The 22,356-nt window shown below is 47.8% G+C and overlaps 1 protein-coding gene and 1 long non-coding RNA gene across 3 annotated transcripts; one reads left to right on the top strand and one right to left on the bottom strand.

The window, feature by feature from the left end:
• Nucleotides 1–10,370: 10,370 nt before the first annotated feature.
• On the top strand, nt 10,371–15,719 carry LOC116979287. The gene is made up of 3 exons (XR_004413673.1): nt 10,371–10,380; nt 10,898–10,900; nt 15,682–15,719. It is a non-coding gene; the product is annotated as an uncharacterized LOC116979287 (long non-coding RNA).
• Nucleotides 14,648–19,629, bottom strand: LOC116979285 (interferon-inducible GTPase 5-like). 2 transcript variants are annotated; one of them, XM_033030896.1, is made up of 3 exons: nt 19,527–19,629; nt 18,216–18,353; nt 14,648–16,407 (listed from the first exon to the last, which is right to left on the bottom strand). In XM_033030896.1, exons 2-3 carry the CDS (start codon nt 18,233–18,235, stop codon nt 15,213–15,215), a joined length of 1,215 nt encoding a protein of 404 aa, XP_032886787.1. In that variant the 5' UTR covers nt 18,236–18,353; nt 19,527–19,629; the 3' UTR covers nt 14,648–15,212. The 2 variants fall into 2 exon arrangements, with proteins under 2 accessions (XP_032886787.1, XP_032886788.1); XM_033030897.1 differs by having other exon boundaries at nt 19,531–19,593.
• Between the last annotated feature and the right edge of the window lie 2,727 nt (nt 19,630–22,356).

Here is a 22,356-nt window from a genome sequence, read left to right as displayed (position 1 = left end):
AGCCTTTCAAAGCACTTGGAGACTACAGATGTAAGAGCAACGGGCCTGTAGCCATTGAGGGAGTTGATGATTGTCTGCTTGGGCACCGGGATGATAGTGGTGGTTTTCAGGCACGTTGGCACGGAGGAGTGTGCTAGGGAAAGGTTAAAAATGTCCGTGAATACCCCAGCAAGCTGGTGAGCACAGTCCCGGAGCACCCTGCCTGGGATCTCATCCAGGCCTGCAGCCTTACTAGCATTAACAGTTCTCAGGGCCCGCTTTACCTCCTCTAACTGGAGGGTAAGTGGCTGGTCAGCAGTTGGAGAGAGGTCCTTTCATTCGGACCTCTCTCGAAACGGGCAAAAAAGTGGTTGAGCTCCTCTGCCAGCGATGTATTTGCAGCTGTCGGAGGGTCCCTGCTGCCCCTGAGGTTTGTTAGGTGATGTATTCCCTGCCACATGCGTGCTGTATCCCTGGAGGTGAAATGGTCCTCGATCTTCTCCTTGTAGGCCATTTTAGCTGAATTAATGCCCCGCTTAAGGTTGTGTCTGGCAGCGCTGTACAGTTCTTTGTTGCCAGATTTGTGGGCCAAGTCCCGCTCCTTCAGAAGACGCTGGACCTCCGTAGTCATCCATGGTTTCCTATTCGGAAAGACACGGATGCACGGATCCCCCACATCAGATTGGGTTTTTAAACCTAACACTTTAATTATCTATACTATTACTAAAACTCTCATCTTGTCCTCTTCTGGTTTGCGTTGTTTTTAAATTGGAGCAAAAACGGTACCCTATATCGCCAGGATTTTTTTGCCACCTTACCGTTTCCCTCTGCTCCAACCGCACCAGGTTCATAGGTGGAATATTACATGAGTTATGAAGGTTTAAAAATCGTGAGATCAGTAGATTGGTCTTCTCGCCTGTCAGTCGCCAGGAAGATAACGCTCCTTCCGGCACTCGCTGTCAATCACCAGGGCGAGGAGAATAAAGTCCTGGAGCCGGGCGTGAGTCGTGAGTGAGAGTCGAGTCAAGAAGCCATGAGTGAGTGAGAGTCGAGTGCAGCTTTCGTGAGTGGGTGAACTGTGAGTCCAGAAGCCGTGAGTGAGTGAACTGTGAGTCCAGATGCCGTGAGTGAGTTAACTGTGAGTCCAGAAGCCGTGAGTCTGGGAACTGTGAGTCCAGAAGCTGAGAGTCTGTGAACTGTGAGTCCAGAAGCCGTCAGTCAGTGAACTGTGAGTCCAGAAGCCATGAGTGAGTGAACTATGATTCCAGAAGCTGTAAGTTAGTGAACTGTGAGTCCAGAAGTCGTGAGTGAGTGAGAGTTGAGTGCAGCATTCGTGATTGAGTGAACTGTTAGTCCAGAAGGCGTGAGTGAATGTACTGGTAATCCAGAAGCCGTGAGTGAGTGAACTGTGTCCAGATATCATGAGTGGGTGAACTGTGAGCCCAGAAGCCGTCAGTCAGTGAATTGTGAGTCCTGAAACTGTGAGTCAGTGCACTGTAATTCCAGAAGCCTTGAGTGAGTGAACTGTGAGTGCAGAAGCCGTAAATGAGTGAACTGTGAGTCCAGACTAGAAGCCGTGTGAGTGAACTGTGAGTCTGGCAGCCATGAGTGAGTGAACTGTGGGTCCAGAAGCCGTGAGTGAGTGAACTGTGAGTCCAGAAGCTGTGAGTGAGTCAGTGAACTGTGAGTCCAGAAGCCGTGAGTCAGTGAACTGTGAGTCCAGAAGCCGTGAGTCAGTGAACTGTGAGTCCAGAAGCTGGCCGGAGCACGGAGCCTGCCTGATTGCTGCAAGCTCGAGATCCTGGGGAAGTGAGGACTGAGAGTGGGGGATTGAGTGAGTCGGGTACTGGCGGGGCTCACCAACCCCACCCACACACCCCCATCCCCTCACACCCCCTCACGGCAGGCCATGGCAGCGGCAGGGGGCAGCAGTCTCCCCCCACTGGTCGGGGGCAAGGGGCAGAGTGGTGGGGGGGAGGGGAGGAGGGGGGATCAGAGGTATCACAACGGGAACCCATCAGGTTGGGGGCTATGTGTGAGTGGCGGAATATTGGAATTGGTGGAGAGGTGGAATGTTACGTTTGGGGTCCAGTCCTCCTGTGTGAGAATGGGACCCAACGGGTCCCACTTAGTCCAGTCAATAAACAAATGTCAACGGGGCCAGATTCCCCAAACATCTGGGAACCCCATTTCCCACATTACTGCTTCAGTAAGGCAAGGCAAGTTTATTTGTATAGCAGCTTTCAACAACAAGGTAATTCAAAGTGCTTTACATAAAACATTATAAGCATTGGAAAGAAACACATATGAAATGACATTTAGATGTAAAACGATTATTAGATTATTCAGATAAAATAATTACAAAATTAAAAGCAATCAAATAAAATATTTAAAATAGAATAAAACCAGGAATAGAAGTTACAGTGCAATATAGGTAATTAATAAATTGTATTGTTTACTGAAAGGCAGCGGCAAACAGAAAAGTCTTCAGTCTAGATTTAAAAGAGCTGAGAGTTGCAGCAGACCTGCAGTTTTCTGGGAGTTTGTTCCAGATATGTGGTGCATAAAAACTAAATGCTGCCTCTCCATGTTTAGTTCTGACTCTGGGGGCACAGAGCAGACCTGTCCCAGACGATCTGAGAGGTCTGGGTGGTTCGTAGCTAAGCAGAAGATCAGAAATGTATTTTGGCCCTAAACCATTCAGTGCTTTGTAAACCAACAGTAGTATTTTGAAATCAATTCTTTGACAGACAGGAAGCCAGTGTAAAGACCTCAGAACTGGAGTAATGTGATCTACTTTGTTGGTCTTAGTGAGGACTCGAGCAGCAGCGTTCTGAATTAACTGCAGCTGTCTGATCGACTTTTTAGGGAGACCTGTAAAGACACTGTTACAGTAGTCGAGCCTGCTGAAGATAAATGCATGGACAAGTTTTTCCAAATCCTGCTGAGACATAAGTCCTTTAATCCTTGATATATTCTTTAGGTGTGTCAGGTCTCGCGTTTGATCTAGTTTCTGTTTCTTATTGGTTTTTAGTATTAGAGTTTGCATTCTTGTTTTATTTTGGTGTCTCACATCTCCTCTTGTTTCAGGTCCCATTTCCTGTCAGGTCGTTTACCCTCATGTGATTGTTGGCCACGCCCTGATGTGTTTCACCTGTGTCTCGTTATCCCCTGCTAGTCTGTTGGCCACGCCCTGATGTGTTTCACCTGTGTCTCGTTATCCCCTGCTAGTCTGTATTTAAGCCTTTTGTGTTTTAGTTCCCATTGCCAGTTCGTGGTGTATGCTACTTGGTATCACCTCGTTCGAGCTCTCGAAATCTTGTGACCTTGTGATCTCGACCTTTGCCTGTATTTTCGACCACTGATTCTTGCCTGCTCCTATATGGTACTGTTGCCTCTGTTTTGCCTACCTGTGTACTGACTTGGACCGATTAAACGCCGAAGACTGATCTGCCCTGTGTCTGAGCCTGCATTTGTTTCCTCCTCCTCGTTCAGTTCTGACATTACGAACTGGCCAACAATGGACTCAGCGGGCTCTGATCCTTTTCGTGCAGCGCTCCAGAAGCAAGAGGAGCGCATCTCGCATTACGAGGGTCAACTCTCCTCGATCGTCGCCGGGTTCCGGGATCTCGGCGAGCGTCAGCAGGGGTTCCAGGCAGACATCGGTTCACAGGTGAACACTTTAAGTTCTCGGTTTGAAGACCTGGTTACTCGGCTGAATTCTTTGTTTCCTGCTGCGGCTCCCGTGCCTGCCGAGTCTGTTTCCTTGTCTGTGTCTCCAGGAGCTCCGATGGCCGCGGCTGCTGCAGCATCTCCATTCGTCCACCTGGCAAGACCGGAAAACTTTTCGGGGGAATCGGAGAAATGTAGACCTTTTTTGATTCAGTGTGGACTGCATTTCGAACTTCAAGCGGCTTCCTTTTCATCAGAACGCTCAAGGGTAGCCTTTATCATCACGCACCTGTCGGGTAGGGCGGAGGCTTGGGCCAGGGCGGAGTGGTCTCGGAATTCTCCTGTTTGCCAGACATCGGTCCTGTTCATGGAAGCTCTGTCCCGCACGTTTGATCACTCCAATCCTGGCCGAGAGGCTTCACAGAACCTGGTCTCCATGAAACAAGGTAATCGCTCTGTTATGGATTTTGCTATTGACTTTCGAACTGTTGCTGCTAAGGGTGGATGGAATGAGGCTGCTTTGTTGGATGCTTTTCGCAATGGATTGTCTGAAGCTATCAAAGATCAATTGGCTCCTCTAACCCTGCCTTCCGACGTCGAGTCTATGATTTCCCTGGCTATCCAAATTGACGCTAGGCTCAGAGAGAGAGATCGAGAGAGGAGATCGGCTGCAGTTCGGTCCTCCTCCCAGCAGTGGCGGCAGCGTCGCCCTTCACCTTCCAGTCGGGACTTCTTCCCTCTCGGCCGGTCCAGTCAGCCTACAGCGCCACCTGCATCTTCGGAGGAGCCCATGCAGGTGGGACGAGCCAAACTCAGTCCGGAGGAACGGCAGCGCCGCCTAAGGGAAATGAGGTGTTTTTACTGTGGTGAACTGGGACATTTGTTGAACAGCTGTTCAGTAAAAGACAAAGCTCACCAATGAAAGAGAGGACATTGGTGAGCTGTACCACTCCTATGAGCCGTTCCTCTCGTCCATTGTCGACGGTACAATTGTTGGTGCATTCCCAGTGGCACTCCCTGCAGGCTTTGGTTGATTCTGGGGCAGATGAGAACTTCATGGACATTCGCTTGGCTGATGAATTGAAGCTGGAACGTGAACAGCTTCAAGATCCTATGGAGGCTAGTGCACTGGATGGGCGCCTACTGTACAGGGTAATTCACCGAACTCAACCTGTTCAACTCATCGTGGCAGGTAATCACCTTGAGACCTTCAGTTTTCATCTCCTCGACTGTCCTCTTCATCCTCTGGTTTTGGGGCTCCCTTGGCTGTCTTACCATAATCCTCACATGAACTGGGGTACTGGGGAAGTAATTTCTTGGGGGAATAACTGTAAACTCATCTATCTGCATGGTTCTTCTCCTGAGTCTATGAAGGATCCGTCAAGGAGCAGTTTGCTGGGATCTTCCAGGACCACCCTCCGGCAGCCTCCCCGTTCAAGGGAGGAGGATTTTCCAGATCTCAAGGTTCCCTCGTATTATCTAGACCTAAAGGAGGTGTTCAACAAGGCCAAGGCCACATCTCTTCCGCCGCATAGACCGTACGACTGCTGCATCGACCTTCTGCCAGGTACAGCGCCTCCTAAGGGCCATCTCTACTCCTTGTCTTCACCTGAGCGGCTCGCCATGGAAAAGTACATTGACGGTGCCCTTGCTGCTGGGATCATCAGACCTTCTTCACCTGCAGGAGCTGGATTCTTCTTTGTGGATAAGAAGGATGGAACACTTCGGCCCTGCATTGACTACAGAGGACTCAATGACATTACTGTTAAGAACAGATACCCTCTTCCTCTTATCTCCTCTGCATTTGAACTGTTAAAAGACGCTGCAGTATTCACTAAGTTAGATCTTAGAAATGCGTATCATCTGGTGAGGATAAGGGACGGGGATGAATGGAAAACTGCGTTTAACACACCCAGTGGTCATTATGAATATCTGGTCATGCCGTTTGGTCTTACTAATGCTCCAGCAGTTTTTCAAGGCATGGTTAATGATGTATTACGGGACATGCTGAACCGATTTGTGTTTGTGTACCTTGATGACATTTTGATTTTTTCTCCAGACGAGACTTCCCATGTGCAGCATGTACACCAGGTGCTAGAACGTTTGCTCCTGAATGATCTGTTTGTGAAAGCTGAGAAATGTGAATTTCATGTTAACACTGTTCAATTCCTTGGTTATGTTGTATCACCTGCTGGTATACAGATGGACCCGAGCAAGGTCAGTGCTGTGGCCACCTGGCCTACACCCTCCAGTCGTAAGCGACTTCAGGGGTTCCTTGGGTTTGCTAATTTTTATAGGAAGTTTATCCGGAACTTTAGTGTCACTGCTGCACCACTCCATGCTCTTACCTCACCCCACGTGCCTTTCTCTTGGTCCTCTCAAGCAGAAACTGCATTTATGAGACTCAAGAGGAGCTTCTCCTCAGCCCCCATCCTGGTTCACCCTGACCCGTCACTCCAGTTCGTGGTTGAGGTGGACGCCTCGGGTGTGGGCATCGGGGCCGTACTCTCACAGAAATCCCCCACAGATGGTCGATTACATCCCTGCGCTTTCTTCTCAAAGAAGCTTTCTCCTGAGAGAAATTACGATGTGGGTAACCGTGAACTGTTAGCGGTTAAAACAGCCTTGGAGGAATGGAGACATTGGTTGGAGGGTACCAAGCAGCCGTTTCTAGTTTGGACAGACCACAAAAACCTGGAATACATCAAGTCAGCCAAACGCCTCAACTCGCGCCAAGCAAGGTGGGCTCTCTTCTTTAATCGATTTGATTTTGTACTGTCTTACCGCCCTGGTGCCAAGAATGGCAAACCTGATGCTCTCTCCAGACAGTTTGATCCTGACCCATCCCCTAAGGTTTCAACTCCCATTCTGCCTGCTTCCTGTTTTGTTGGGGCGGTTACTTGGGAGATTGAGAAGAGAGTTTCCGAGGCAACTGCTGGTGTTCAGTCTCCGCTAGGGTGTCCTTCTAATCGTCTGTTTGTTCCCGAGTCTCTTCGTTCACAGGTGATTCACTGGGCTCATACGTCTCGGATCTCCTGTCATCCCGGTGTCCGCCGAACCCTGTTTGTGGCCAAACAGCGGTTTTGGTGGCCTTCCATGGAGAGGGGGATTAAGGAGTACGTCGCCGCCTGCAGTATTTGTGCTCAGAACAAGACCTCCCGTCGGGCCGCCTTTGGCCTCCTGAATCCGCTGCCTGTCCCCTCCCGCCCCTGGTCAGACATCTCCATGGACTTTGTCACGGGCTTGCCCTCTTCTGAAGGTAACACCTCAGTCATGACTGTAGTGGACAGATTTTCTAAGATGGTCCATTTCATTGCGTTGCACAAGCTTCCCTCCGTCAAGAAGACGGCAGAGGTCATGCTGTCTCATGTTTTTTGCATTCATGGATTTCCCAGAGACATTGTGTCTGACCGGGGGCCTCAGTTCATGTCCAGGTTTTGGAAGGAGTTTTGTTCTCTGTTGGACGCCACGGTCAGCCTTACATCTGGTTATCACCCGGAATCCAATGGACAGACTGAACGCCTTAACCAGGAATTGGAGACAGGACTGCGGTGCTTGGTGGCACAGAACCCTTCAACTTGGAGCAAACACCTTATTTGGGTGGAGTATGCACACAACACACTTCCTTGCTCATCCTCTGGTCTCTCTCCATTCCAGTGTGCCTATGGTTATCAACCGCCATTGTTCCCTGCTGTGGAGAAGGAGTCCAGTGTGCCCTCCGCTCAGGCTCTCGTCCGTCGCTGTCGCAAGGTTTGGAATGGGGCTCGTCAGATGCTGTTGCGCAGTTCTGCGCGTTACAAGAGGATGGCTGACCGTGGAAGAACGCCGGCTCCAGTATACTCGCCTGGTCAAAGGGTGTGGCTCTCCACTCGAGACTTACCGCTGAGGGTGGAATCCCGGAAGCTGGCTCCTCGTTTTGTTGGTCCTTTCCCCATATCGAAGGTCATCAATCCTGTGGCGGTTCGTCTCAAACTCCCCCGTGCCATGAGGGTCCACCCTACTTTCCATGTCTCCCGTCTGAAGCCATTTAAGGAGAGTCCTCTGGTCCCTGCCTCCACACCCCCTCCGCCCCCCCGGTTCCTTGATGGGGGTCCAGTGTTTACGGTCAGCCGGTTGCTGGGGATGCGCCGGCGTGGTCGTGGTTGTCAGTATCTTGTGGATTGGGAGGGGTATGGACCTGAGGAGCGGTCTTGGGTGCCAGCTCGCAACATATGCGACCCGGAACTTATCAGGGACTATCGGCGCCAACATCCTGAAGATCCTGGGCCGTCAGGAGCCGGCCGTGGAGGGGGGGGTACTGTCAGGTCTCGCGTTTGATCTAGTTTCTGTTTCTTATTGGTTTTTAGTATTAGAGTTTGCATTCTTGTTTTATTTTGGTGTCTCACATCTCCTCTTGTTTCAGGTCCCATTTCCTGTCAGGTCGTTTACCCTCATGTGATTGTTGGCCACGCCCTGATGTGTTTCACCTGTGTCTCGTTATCCCCTGCTAGTCTGTATTGAAGCCTTTTGTGTTTTAGTTCCCATTGCCAGTTCGTGGTGTATGCTACTTGGTATCACCTCGTTCCAGCTCTCGAAATCTTGTGACCTTGTGATCTCGACCTTTGCCTGTATTTTCGACCACTGGTTCTTGCCTGCTCCTATATGGTACTGTTGCCTCTGTTTTGCCTACCTGTGTACTGACTTGGACCGATTAATCGCCGAAGACTGATCTGCCCTGTGTCTGAGCCTGCATTTGTGTCCTCCTCCTCGTTCAGTTCTGACAAGGTGATAGTAGGCTGACTTTATGACTGTTTTTATGTGGCTGTTGAAGTTCAGGTCTGAGTCCATGACTACTCCTAAGTTTCTGGCTTGCTTTGTTGTTTTTAGCATTACCATTTGAAGCTGGGTGCTAACTTTTAATCGTTCTTCCTTGGCTCCAAAAACAATTATTTCAGTTTTCTCTTTGTTTAATTGGAGAAAATTCTGGTTCATCCAATCGTTGATTTGCTCAATGCATCTACTCAGTGCTTGTATTGGACTATAGTCTCCTGGTGATATTGTTATGTAGATTTGTGTGTCGTCTGCGTAACTATGGTAACATATTTTGATGTTTTTCATGATCTGAGCCAGTGGAAGCATGTAGATGTTAAACAGAAGAGGCCCCAGAATGGAGCCCTGGGGAACTGCACATGTAATGTTTGCACGCTCAGATGTGTAATTACCTATAGACACAAAGTAGTCCCTGTCCTTCAAGTAGGATTCAAACCATTTTAATGCTGTGCCCGAAAGTCCCACCCAGTTTTCCAGACGGTCGAGTAATATGTTGTGATCGACTGTGTCGAATGCAGCACTGAGATCTAGTAATACTAAGACTGAAATTTTGCCATTGTCTGTGTTTAAGTGAATGTAATTGAAGACCTTAACAAGAGCCGTCTCGGTGCTGTGGTGTGGTCTAAATCCTGACTGGAAGACATCAAAACAGCTGTTCATTAACATGAAATTGTTCAGCTGCTTAAAAACAGCTTTTTCAATGATTTTACTGAGAAATGGGAGGTTTGATATTGGTCTATAATTGTTCAGTAGTGAAGTGTCTAAGTTGTTCTTTTTTAAGAGAGGCTTGATAACAGCAGTTTTCAGGGCCTGTGGGAAAAAACCTGAGAGAAGGGACGTGTTTACAATCTGTAGAAGGTCTGAGGTCATGCAGTTTGATACACCTTTGAAAAGGCCTGTTGGTAGAATATCGAGGCAGCAGGAGGAGGATTTCAAATGTTGTATAATATCCTCCAAGGTTTTATGGTTAATAACATAAAATTGTGTCATGGTATTTGAATTGATTATAAGTGGACACATGGACAACACATGTCCTGCACCTGATGTGGAGGCACTGACTGCTTGCCTCATTTTCTGAATTGTGTCGGTGAAGAAGGAGGCAAATTCATTACAGGCCCTTGTGGAAAGCAGTTCAGGGGCTACTGACACAGGAGGGTTTGTTAGCCTGTCGACAGTAGTAAACAAGGCCCGTGCATTATTATTGTTTTTGGCAATGATGTCAGAGAAGAAGGATTGCCTTGCATTTCTCAGTTCCAAGTTGTAGATTCGAAGTCTTTCTTTATAAATGTAATAGTGAACCTGGAGATTTGTTTTCCGCCACCTACGTTCAGCTTTCCGACTCTCTTTTTTCAATTTTTACCAACGTGACGTTTCTTCATGGAGACATCTTTTTGCTAGGGACCACTTTCACCTTAGTGGGTGCAATGGCATCAATAATATTTGTAATTTTCACATTGAAATTATCAACAAGCTCATTTACTGAGACCCAAGGGAGAGTGGGCGTGGAGGAGAAAGCCTGAATAAATGTTCCACAGGTGTTTTCTGTTATGTCCCGTTTTGTGATTACTTTTCTTTGAACATTAGTCTGCACAGAGATAGCACTCTCAAAGAAAACACAGGAATGATCAGAGAGGGCAGCATCAATCACAACAACCTTAGAAATGCTAACACCCTTGGACATGACTAAGTCCAGAGTGTGACCTTTGTTGTGTGTGGGCTCCGTTACATGCTGATTCAGTTCATAGTTATCAATGACACAAACCAAAGACAAGGCCTGTGTGTGGTCTTCCACTTCATGGCTATGGCAGCAGATACTGACCCCCTTGAGATGACACAGAATAGTTATTTAGAGATACAGCATGGAAACAGGCCATTCGGCCCAACTAGTCGAGGGCGACCATCGATCTCACCTTCACACTAGTTCTAAGTTGTGTCCTCATTTGGATCCTCGACTTCCTCATTCACAGACCACAGTCTGTCCATATTGGTGAAAATGTGTCATCCTCAATAACAATGAGCACGGGAGCACCTCAAGGCTGCGTGCTCAGCCTCCTGCTGTACTCACTCTATACTCATGACTGCGTAGCCGTTCATAGTACGAACTCCATCATGAAGTCTCCGATGACACTGCTGTTGTGGGACGAATCACTGATGGGGACGAGTCAGAGTATAGAAGTGAGATCGACTGATTGACCAAAATGGTGCCAGCACAATAACCTGGCCCTCAACACTAGCAAAACCAAGGAACTGATTGTGGACTTTGGAAGGGGTAGGATGGGGACCCATAGTCCCGCTTATATCAACGGGACGATGGTGGAAAAGGTCAAGAAATTCCAGGGTGTGCAAATTTCCGAAGATCTCTCCAGGTCCCAGAACACTGACACAATCATAAAGAAAGCTCATCAGCGCCTCTACTTCCTGAGAAGATTATGCAGAGTCGGTATGTCAAGGAAGACCCTCTCGAACCTCTACAGGTGCACAGTAGAGAGCATGGTGACCAGTTGCATCGTGGCTTGGTTCGGCAACCTGAGCGTCCAAGAGCAGAAAAGACTGCAAAAAGTTGTAACCACTGCTCCTCATCAGTCCATCATCCAGTCCATCATCGGCTCTGACCTCCCTACCATCCAAGGGATCTAGCACAGTCGTTGCCTCAAAAAGGCTGCCAGCATCATCAAGGACACACACCATCCTGGCCACACACTCATCTCTCCACTGCCATCAAGTAGAAGGTACAGGAGCCTGAAATCTGCAACATCCAGGTTCAGGAACAGCTTCTTCTCCACAGCCATTAGACTATTAAACACAACTTCAAACAAACTCTGAACTATATCAGCCTATTGTACTTCATCTGATAATTGATGTGTGTATATATATACTAGACTAAGTGGGACCCGTTGGGTCCCATGTTCACACGGGAGGGTTGGTCCCCCAATGTAATATTCCACCTCCCCACCAATTTCAATATTGGTGGCCAGTGGGGTGGGGGGGATTTCTGGAGCGCTGGTATGGGTGTTGTTGGGTACATGTACTACTGGTCTCCAGAGGGCTAGTATGGACATTGTGGGCCAAATGGATTCTTGGGGTGGCAGCTCAGTCCCTCAAGCCTGGAGTGCTGGCAGCTCACTCACAGCTGGTGGGCTGGCAGTTGACTCACGGCTATTCCTTGAAATTCCATTTCAAGCAGGGTGCAAGGCCACAATATTCAAGTGCAGTTTCATACCACTTCAAGCAGGGTGCAAGGCCACCAAATTCAGGTGCAGTTTCATTGCATTTCAAGGAGGGTGCAAGGCCACCAAATTCAAATGCAGTTTCATACCATTTCATGCAGGGTGCATCAACACCACATTCAAATGCAGTGCCTTTTCACTTCAACCCCAACCCCCCAAACAACCATTTGCATGCAGTGCCTTTTCACTTCAACCCAAACCCCCCAAACAATCATTTGCATGCAGTGCCTGTTTACTTCAAACCAACCATATTTTCATTTTCAAACCACATTAAGGGAACTCACAGTTGAGTAGACATGTGTTCAGTGTTATTCAGAGCTCAGAGACACGTGACCCTCTGGCTTCCTCCATCTTGCAGAGACTGAGTGAGGCACACCACTTCCTGGTATTATGGTCCCTGCCCCCTCCCACCAGCAGGGGCAGCAGAGAGAATGGCAATTTAAAAAAAAACATTACTATCTCTCTGATTTTTCATCGCTGGAAAAAATCCTCCAGTCCAGGAAGGCGGAAGGGGGCTCTGAGTGAGGTGGCCAAAAATGACGGCTGTAGGTGGCTCCATTCTCTCGGAAATCGCAGCACAGCGAGCCAAAAGCGGTCAAGATCAGACTTTTAGTAATATAGATATTCTATGGTATATGGACACACTGATCTGATCTGTATTTATGACTACAATATTCTGTTGTGCTGCAGCAATACAAGAATGTCATTGTCCTATCTGGGACACATGACAATAAACTCTCTTGACTTGACTAAGTTATCCCACTTTCTCGCCCACTCTCTATGTACTAGGGGTAATTTACAGAGACCAATCAACCTACAAGCACGCATGTCTTTGGGATGTGGGAGGAGACCGGAACACCCAGAGGGAACCCACACGGTCACAGGGAGACTGTGCTAACTCCACACGGACAAGAACCGATGTCAGGATGGAACTTGTTTCACCCGCGCCGTGAATCAGCAGCTCTACCCGCTGCGCCACTGTGCTGCCCCATTTTCAACATCAATGCCCGGGTTATAGAACTGGGTTGACCACAGTGCCGCACGACCTGGCAGTGATATGTAACCCGTTCCTCCAGGGGAAATATCTGTCTCTATATTCAGCATGTTGAAACACAACCGGATCTCACAAGTTTCACTAACACGGATCAGCTGCAGTCATTTTAATTAACGGACGAATACTAAGAGTTAGGCTTTATATAGAACTTTTATTGTGTATATTTGTACTGAAGCAAGCTTGTTAATTAACAATAGATACAATTCTACTTGTCTAAACAGTTCACATGTGTTGACCCATCAACAGCAACAGTATTACATATGTCAAAGAGTCACCTGTTGCTGTGCGAGACTAATCTGATTACACACATTCCCCATCAACAAATCAGTTGAAGGGAACAGGGTCCACATTACTACACAAGTACATATTAAACCCCCCAATGTGGCTTATTTTACCATCAGCGTTTCCTGTTCAATCAACGAGCTGTATGATCAAAGCTACAATAGTAATTGTCGGTTACATTAGAAACAACGTTTTCATATAATAACAGAATGCAAAATAATACCAAAACAGTCATGGTTACAGTTTAGTTTAGTTTAGAGATACAGCGCGGAAACAGGCCCTTCGGCCCACTGATTACACGTGGCCCATCGATCATCCCGTACACTAGCACTATCCTACACACTAGGGTCAATTTACAATGCTGACAGAAGCCAATTAACACACACACCTGTATGTCTTTGGAGTGTGGGAGGAAACCGTCGCACCCGGTGGAAGCCCATGCATAAACAGACAGCACCCGTAGTCAGGATTGAACCCGTGTCTCTGGCGCTGTGAGGCAGCAACTCTACCCGCTGCGCCACTGTGCCGCCCACATTCCACTGGGATGTATTTCAGGCGGGTCATTCTCATCAGTTCTAAACATTCTCCATATCTCTTTGTCTGGAGCTGTAGATGATAGACATGGTCCCAGTTCCCTCACAGAGAGTTGGTCTTCTTGCAGATGTATCACCGCTCCTTCACCTTGGTGAAGATTACTGGGAATAAGACAAGTGGCAGGTTCTCAGACACGTTCCCACTTTCCCCACACTGGAAGTTTCCCGTCCTGGAGAGAAACGTTCTTCCCAGACACTCGCTGCCAGGCACAATCTAATGAAGGCGCTGACTTTCCAGTTCACAATGACACCAAAGTAGATGCATTGGAGTGTGTTGCTGCTGAATGAGGACTGGTTTATTGTTGCTTGTCGGGTAGTTCTGAGGGACACAAACTGGCTGGTAGAATCACGGACAGACACAAAACGCTGCAGTAACTCAGCAGGACAGGCAGCATCTCTGGAGAAAAGGCATAGGTGACATTTCGGACCGACACCATTCTTCGGATTGAGAGTCAGGGGAGAGGGAAACGAGAGATGTGGAATGGTACAGAGAACAAATGGATGAAATATATGTAAAATGACAAATCAAAACAAGGCGCGATGATGAAGGACAGATAGAGCCCACAATGGTGCATTGTTGGCTATGGGGAAGGTGGTAACGAGTTATACAGACTGTGGTACTCAACAGGACGATAGTGAGACTAGTATGATGACGAGGGTGGTGGGGGGAGGGGGGGGGACGGAGAGAGAGGGGATGCAAGTGTTACTTGAAGTTAGAGAAATCAATATTCATTCCGCTGGGTTGTAAACTGCCCAACTGAAATATGCCACTCCCTCAGTAATGTACGACTGTGTCAGAAATTTCAAAATGGATGTGGAATATTTCCAAAAATGATTGCAGCAAACAGCAGGAACAGGGAACTGCAGATGCTGGTTTACAGTTTTTTTTTAAAGTGTTAGAGGAACTCAGTTGACCAGGCAGCATCTCAGGAGAACATGAAGATAGGCACAAAATGCTGGAGTAACTCAGAGGGACAGGCAGCATCTCAGAAAGAAGGAATGGGTGACGTTTCAGGTCGAGACCCTCTGCAGTGATAGTTAAGGGAGAGGGAGACAGAGATATGGAAGGGTAATGTGTGAAAATGAGAGATCAAAGGGGATGCTGCTCAAAGGCAAATGTAGAATGGATCATTGTTAGCCGAGGGGAAGGTGACAAGGAGGCATTCCATCAGTAAAATTCATTCGGGAGGACAGTGAAACCAGTCCGAAAACCAGAAGGGGGGAGGAGAGGGAAAGCAAGGGGTCTATTAATTGGACTAATTAATATTCGTACCGCGGATTTGTGAGCTTCCCAAGCAAAATATGAGATGCTGTTCCCCCAATTTGTACGAGGCCTCACTCTGGCAGTAGAGGAGGTCGAGGACAGAAAGGTCAGTGTGGGAATGGGAGGGGAAGGTATTGTATTTAGCAAATGGGAGACTTAGCAAAATTTAGCAACAGTTTTAGCAAGATATCGCAAAAGGCGGATTTACAGATACATCCAAGCAAACAGCAATCAGTTCGAGTAGAATTAGCGCACGATTGGGCGTTAGCTTTTTTCAAAGTGTGAAGCCCAGCGCGACGTGAACTGACGGGATGGATATTGGTGCAGAGCGGCTACGCGGCGCCTTTGGCAAAATCGTGCACCTTCTCTGAGATCTCCATCAGAAGCGTCAGCGCTTTATTCAGTACCTTGTAGGCCACCAGAAATGTTGACCCGGCTGCAAAAAGGTAACCGACGAATGGGAAATAGCAAACAACGGCTGCAAAGGCTGAAACACCAACAAAGGCTTTACACAGCCATATTATTACGTCTACAGTTATTTTTCCCAACAGGGGTGATGGTGCTGCCGCATCCAACTCTTCCATGGACTTGCCTTTTCTCTCGGCCAATCTGCTGCGAGCAGCATCATCCAGACACAGGCATTCACGGAAAAAGATTATCGCTCCAATCAATATCCCAATGTTGCAGGCGATAGAGAGACCCGTGATAGGGATCCCTCCCGCTCCCCCTGCGAGGATCGCCAACATCCAGATACGTCCCTTCAACACCTCACCTTTCTTATGGATAATCTCGTTACTGAAGATGGGAAGGGCCAGGATAAAGACAGATTCCTTTATATTTGGTAAATCATCTCCAAGTGTTTTCATTAACCGAGAGAAATCATACATATTCTTCTTGAAACTGGATATCAGGAACACGGTGGGATCAGGGATCCCAGCCTTTCCCAACTGACTGACACAGGCACTCCGGATCTTTTCCATTTCTGCATCTTCATCAAATTCCCCCCGTTCCTTCCGCATTGAATAAAGGTCAGCGTCAATCTTAGAGCGGACAAAATAGAACTCCTTCCCCAGCCGCTTAATCTCCTTGGCAAGATTTGCATCATTCTCTGTGAATCGACCAGCTGACACTATGATGAAGAAATCGTATTTTTTAAATTGCATTTCCTTCAGGTAAGAACTCGCAGTGAATCGTGTAGATCCGATCCCCGGCAGGTCCCAGTAGCGGACATTGGGCAGAGTGGGATGTGTGTATCCGGTTGGCTCCATTGTAGTTTCCGTGGTCCCAACCGCAGCCGCTCCCTCATCTTCGCTACGAAGCCCTCTCATGGCGTTGATGAAGGTGGATTTTCCTGCACCCGTGTCTCCCGTCACGGCGATGTTCAGTTCGGTGTTGTCCAGTTCTTTCACCTTCTTCTCCAGCAGAGGTTGTACATTTTCCACACCTCCCGTTTCGAACTCAGAATTCACTTTGTTGAGCTCTTCCTGTGTGAAGTATGAGGGGGTCTCAGACAGAGCTGCCTGTTGGCTGAAAGGAAACATGTTCGGTGAAAGTTTCCAGTTGAAATGAAACCAACTGAAATAAAGGACAAGCACCTTCTCTCCCTTTCCCTCTTCTCTTCCCATTGTTCCACCTGGATACACACCATTTATCCCACAATCCCGCCCTTTCCCCCATCACCTATATCCATTCCTCCAGCTTCCCATTTCACGTCTCTTCTCTTGGCATAGGAGCGGAATTAGGCCATTCGGCCCATCTATCCCGCGAGTTCTCCTTATAGAAACATAGAAACATAGAAATTAGGTGCAGGAGTAGGCCATTCGGCCCTTCGAGCCTGCACCGCCATTCAATATGATCATGGCTGATCATCCAACTCAGTATCCCGTACCTGCCTTCTCTCCATACCCTCTGATCCCCTTAGCCACAAGGGCCACATCTAACTCCCTCTTAAATATAGCCAATGAACTGGCCTCGACTACCCTCTGTGGCAGGGAGTTCCAGAGATTCACCACTCTGTGTGAAAAAAGTTCTTCTCATCTCGGTTTTAAAGGATTTCCCCCTTATCCTTAAGCTGTGACCCCTTGTCCTGGACTTCCCCAACATCGGGAGCAATCTTCCTGCATCTAGCCTGTCCAACCCCTTAAGAATTTTGTAAGTTTCTATAAGATCCCCTCTCAATCTCCTAAATTCTAGAGAGTATAAACCAAGTCTATCCAGTCTTTCTTCATAAGACAGTCCTGACATCCCAGGAATCAGTCTGGTGAACCTTCTCTGCACTCCCTCTATGGCAATAATGTCCTTCCTCAGATTTGGAGACCAAAACTGTATGCAATACTCCAGGTGTGGTCTCACCAAGACCCTGTACAACTGCAGTAGAACTTCCCTGCTCCTATACTCAAATCCTTTTGCTATGAAAGCTAACATACCATTCGCTTTCTTCACTGCCTGCTGCACCTGCATGCCCAATTTCAATGACTGGTGTACCATGACACCCAGGTCTCGCTGCATCTCCCCTTTTCCTAGTCGGCCACCATTTAGATAATAGTCTGCTTTCCTGTTTTTGCCACCAAAATGGATAACCTCACATTTATCCACATTATACTGCATCTGCCAAACATTTGCCCACTCACCCAGCCTATCCAAGTCACCTTGCAGTCTCCTAGCATCCTCCTCACAGCTAACACTGCCACCCATCTTAGTGTCATCCGCAAACTTGGAGATATTGCCTTCAATTCCCTCATCCAGATCATTAATATATATTGTAAATAGCTGGGGTCCCAGCACTGAGCCTTGCGGTACCCCACTAGTCACTGCCTGCCATTGTGAAAAGGACCCGTTTACTCCTACACTTTGCTTCCTGTTTGCCAGCCAGTCCTCTATCCACATCAATACTGAACCCCCAATGCCGTGTGCTTTAAGTTTGTAAACTAATCTCTTATGTGGGACCTTGTCGAAAGCCTTCTGGAAGTCCAGATACACCACATCCACTGGTTCTCCCCTATCCACGCTACTAGTTACATCCTCGAAAAATTCTATAAGATTCGTCAGACATGATTTACCTTTCTCAGTCTTTTCATCACTGGCCTTCCTTCAATCATCACCCCCTCCCCCCTCCCCCAACATCTATCAACCTATCACTTACCTGACTTAGTCCTGCCCCCAATCCTCATCCAGTCGCCTCCCTCCAATCACAATCAGAGTGAAGAAGGGTCCCGACCCGAAACGCCACCTGTACCCCAGAGATGCTGCCTGACCCGCTGAGTTACTCCAGCGCTGTGCTTGAGGTGAGGGAGGAGAGGTGGAGAAGTAACATTGTGTGATATATCCGGACATACCTGGAGCTGGCATTTTCCATTCTCCTTCTCTGTCTGTCCTTGTCTCGCCTGTGTGATGATCCAGTGGTCCCAGCACTGCCCGGGGGGGAGAGGTCTGGGCACCGGGACTCCTCCTTGTCTTCAGTTGTGTGTGTTCTCCTAGAGGAAAGCAGAGAGGTTGCTGGTGGTTCTTTCTGTAGCAGAGGTGTAAATTACCCTCTTACCCTCACGCTCCAATGGAATCTTTCCTCCCTCACTTTAACCCTAAGCCTCTACCACGGGTAAGAGACTGTGGATTCACCCTCAATTTCCCTCATGATGTTATACGCATCTTTCAGATCACCCCTCATCCTCCTGCGCTCCAAGGAATAAAGTCTTAGTCTGCCCAACCTCTCGCTAGAGCTCAAGCCTTCGAGACTTAGAAACATTCCCGTAAATCTTCTCTGCGCTCTTTCCAGCTTAATTCAGTTCAGTTCAATTTAGTTTATTATCACGTGTAGCGAGGTACAGTGAAAAGCTTTTGTTGTGTGGCTATCCAGTCAGCGGGAAGACAATCCATTATTGTAATTGAACCATTTACAATGTACAAATATACGATAAAGGAATAACGTCTAGTGCAAGGTAAAGCCAGTAAAGTCTGATCAAAGATAGTCAGAGGGCCCCGGGAGAGGTAGTTAGTAGTTCAGGACTGCTCTCTAGTTGTGTTGGGATAAAACCCTGTGACAGTAACTTGCTTTGAATCTCCCAGTGATTCTCAGGAACAAGTTGCATCTGCAGAATAAAGGAATTAGACTTTAAAATTAACCAACAAACATTCCTCTCACCTTCGCTCCCCCCATCCTCTGTCGTTGACCACACACACACACACACACACACACACACACACACACACACACACACACACACACACACACACACACACACACACACACACACACACACACACACACACACACACACACACACACACACACACACACACACAACTGCTGCCCTGGTCGATCAAACCCAGTGAACACTTTTGCCAACTCTCACTTCAATTCATCCCGTTAATGAAAACCAAGTGCACTGGAGATATGAAATAAAAATCACATCAAACGCTGGAAACGTTCAGCAGCCCAGGCAGCCAATGGATCCTCGAGCTGAAACACTTCACTCACATTTGATAACTTAGAGATAGACACAAAAAGCTGGAGTAACTCAGCGGGACAGGCAGCATCTCTGGAGAGAGATAACTCAGAAACTGATAACTGATTCTCTCCGCGGCTGCTGCCTGTCTCATTGAGTGTTTTGAACAGTTTCCAGTGCCGCTGCTCCGATTCTGCTCCTTACCTACTTCGGTTCAGGAGGAGACTCCGTCAGTGAACGTCCGCTGTGATCGCTACTCCAGTCCGCTGTGTGTCTGGTCTTTCCCTCTCCCCGTGTCAAGTACTTGGATGGGTTGCTGCACGTTATCCAATAAGGTTCAAGATGTGTGTGAGCTCACTTGTTGCCGGGTGACTTTACTCTTTACTCTTTACTCTTTTGCAAGCGCTGTAAGGCTGCGCCACCGTGCCGCCCATTGGGATCAGCGGCAATGGACTGAATACATCACGGGGGGGGAAACAAGATAGACACAAAATGCTGGAGTAACTCAGCGGGACAGGCAGCATCTCTGGAGAGAAGCAATGGGTGAGTTTTCGGTTCAAGACCGTTCTTCAGACTGAAGTCAGGAGTGGGGGAGATACATAGATAAGGAAGTGTAAGGTGTGAAAATGGGACAAAGGGGATTATGATCAAATGTAGAAAATAACATTGTTAGCTGGGAGAAGTGATCAAAGAAGCAAACAGAGATAAAATGTAGTCTTCCACTTATCTAATCCATGCACAAGATTATACGTTGATCAGCCAGAGCTGAACACACTTCTCTGTATCTGCACAATGGTGCCTGTCTTGTTCTTCTTGTGCATCTTGTGCTGGTGGTGGGAAGATTGGTGAAAACAGGGCTGCAACCTGAACGCTCTTTCATTGGCCCCATAAACAGTAGTCGGAAATAGACAATAGACAATAGGTACAGGAGTAGGCCATTCCGCCCTTCTAGCCAGCACCGCCTTTCAATTTTAATTTTTAGTGTGTTTTTTATAGTCCTTCGTTTTACGGTTTTTAATGGTTTTTAATTGTATGTAAAAGCTTTTTGTTCATGAGTTCTCATGTACAGCACTTTGTGGCAACTGCAGTTGTTTAAAGTGCTTTATAAATAAAGTTATTATTATTACTATTATTCAATGTGATCATGGCTGATCATCCACAATCCACAATCCGTACCCCGTTCCTGCCTTCTCCCCATATCCAATGACTCCGCTATCTTTAAAATCCCCATCTAGCTCTCTCTTAAAACTATCCAGAGAAACCCTTCTTCAGACTGATGGGGGGTGGGGAAAGAAAGAAGGAAAAGGGGGAGGAGGAGGAGGAGCCCGAGGGCGGGCGGATGGGGGGGTGGGAGGAGACAGCTAGAGGGTGAAGGAAGGGGAGGAGACAGCACGGGCTAGCCAAATTGGGAGAATTCAATGTTGATGCCATAAGGACGCAAGGACCCCAGACGGAATATGAGGTGCTGTTCCTCCAATTTCCGCTGTTGCTCACTCTGGCAATGGAGGAGACCCAGGACAGAGAGGTCGGATTGGGAATGGGAGGGGGAGTTGAAGTGCTGAGCCACCGGGAGGTCAGGTAGGTTATTGCGGACTGAGCGGAGGTGTTCGGCGAAACGGTCGCCCAACCTACGCTTGGTCTCACCGATGTAAATCAGCTGACATCTAGAGCAGCGGATGCAGTAGATGAGGTTGGAGGAGATACAGGTGAACCTTTGTCGCACCTGGAACGACTGCTTGGGACCTTGAATGGAGTCGAGGGGGGAGGTGAAGGGACAGGTGTTACATTTCTTGCAACACCTCCTGCACCTGTTGTCTATTCTCCTTCCTCAAATTTCGACACTAAAACTGCACACAATACTACAGGTTTGGTCTCATTAGGGCCCCGTACAACTGCAGAAGGACCTCTTTGCTCCTATTCTCAACTCCCCTTGTTATGAACTGATGGAGACTGATAGGAGAAGTGGGAAGGGGAAAGGATGGAGAGAGAGGGAGAGCAAGGGTTACTTGAAGATAGAGAAGTCAATGTTCATTGCACTGGGGTCTAAGCTGCCCAAGCGAAATATGGACATCTAAGATCAAAGGGGACATAGGAACATAGACAATGGGTGCAGGAGGAGACTGTTCGACCTTTCTGATTTAAATCTTTTTATTTGAATTTCACAGCAATTTGCATACATACAATGATAACAGACAGTGACAGTCAAGGCATAATTGTGCAACAGTATGTAAGCGACCCTCAAAGCCCTTACCCTTACCCACCTTCAACCCACCCGAATCAGGTCGGAACCAAACGGGGACAAACAACACTCACATACATACACATCCACACACATATGGTAAGATAAACGAAACAAAAAGTGCTAAAAAAAAAGAAAGAAAAAAAATTAAAAGAGAAAAAAAGAAAAAAGGGGGGTCACTAATAACAGTAAATAAGTAAGTAATTAAATAAATAAGTGTGGGGAGGGGGGGGGTTAAGGGGAGAGCAGCTGCAGTAGAGCAGAACAATGGTGGAGAGCACTCAGTCCTCTTCCGAGTCCGGGGACAAGTTAACAAGTTCCAAGAAAGGGTTCCATGTATCTAGGAATGTCTTGGTAGAGCCTTTGAGAGAGAACCTAAGTTTTTCAAGCTTTAAATTGTAAAGCACCTCCTTAATCCAGCGGGCTTGTGTCGGGGGACAGGTGAGCCTCCAGTTAAGCAAGATCAGTCTCCGGGCTAACAAGGTTGTAAAAGCTAGGACCCATTTCACCGCAACAGAGAGGTTGGTGTTGGGAGGGGTACCGAAAATGGCTGACAGTGGGTTTGGAGGAATAGTCAGGCCATAGGCTCTGCTTATCAAGTCGAAAGCACTCCTCCAAAAGGCTGCTAGCTTAGAGCAAGACCAAAACATATGGCTATGGTTGGCAGGAGATTGATTACATCTGTTGCAGGTGTCCCTAACAGCGGGGTAAATTCTAGATAATCTTGCATTTGTGTAGTGGACTTTGTGAAGGACTTTGCATTTGATTAGGCCATGACGAGCACATATGGAGGAA

This window comes from Amblyraja radiata, chromosome 12 (genome assembly GCF_010909765.2).
Source record: "Amblyraja radiata isolate CabotCenter1 chromosome 12, sAmbRad1.1.pri, whole genome shotgun sequence".
Taxonomy (NCBI): Eukaryota; Metazoa; Chordata; class Chondrichthyes; order Rajiformes; family Rajidae; genus Amblyraja; species Amblyraja radiata.
The sequence above is the reverse complement of the archived record's forward strand: the minus strand, read 5'-3'. Positions and strand labels throughout refer to the sequence as shown.

Bases quoted from the DNA above. Each gene is read 5' to 3' on its own strand.
- LOC116979285 (XM_033030896.1), bottom strand. From the start codon at position 18,235: ATGGAAAATGCCAGCTCCAG. The intron at 16,408-18,215 runs GTATGTCCGGAT...GTTTCCTTTCAG, and splicing joins ATGGAAAATGCCAGCTCCAG to CCAACAGGCAGCTCTGTCTG.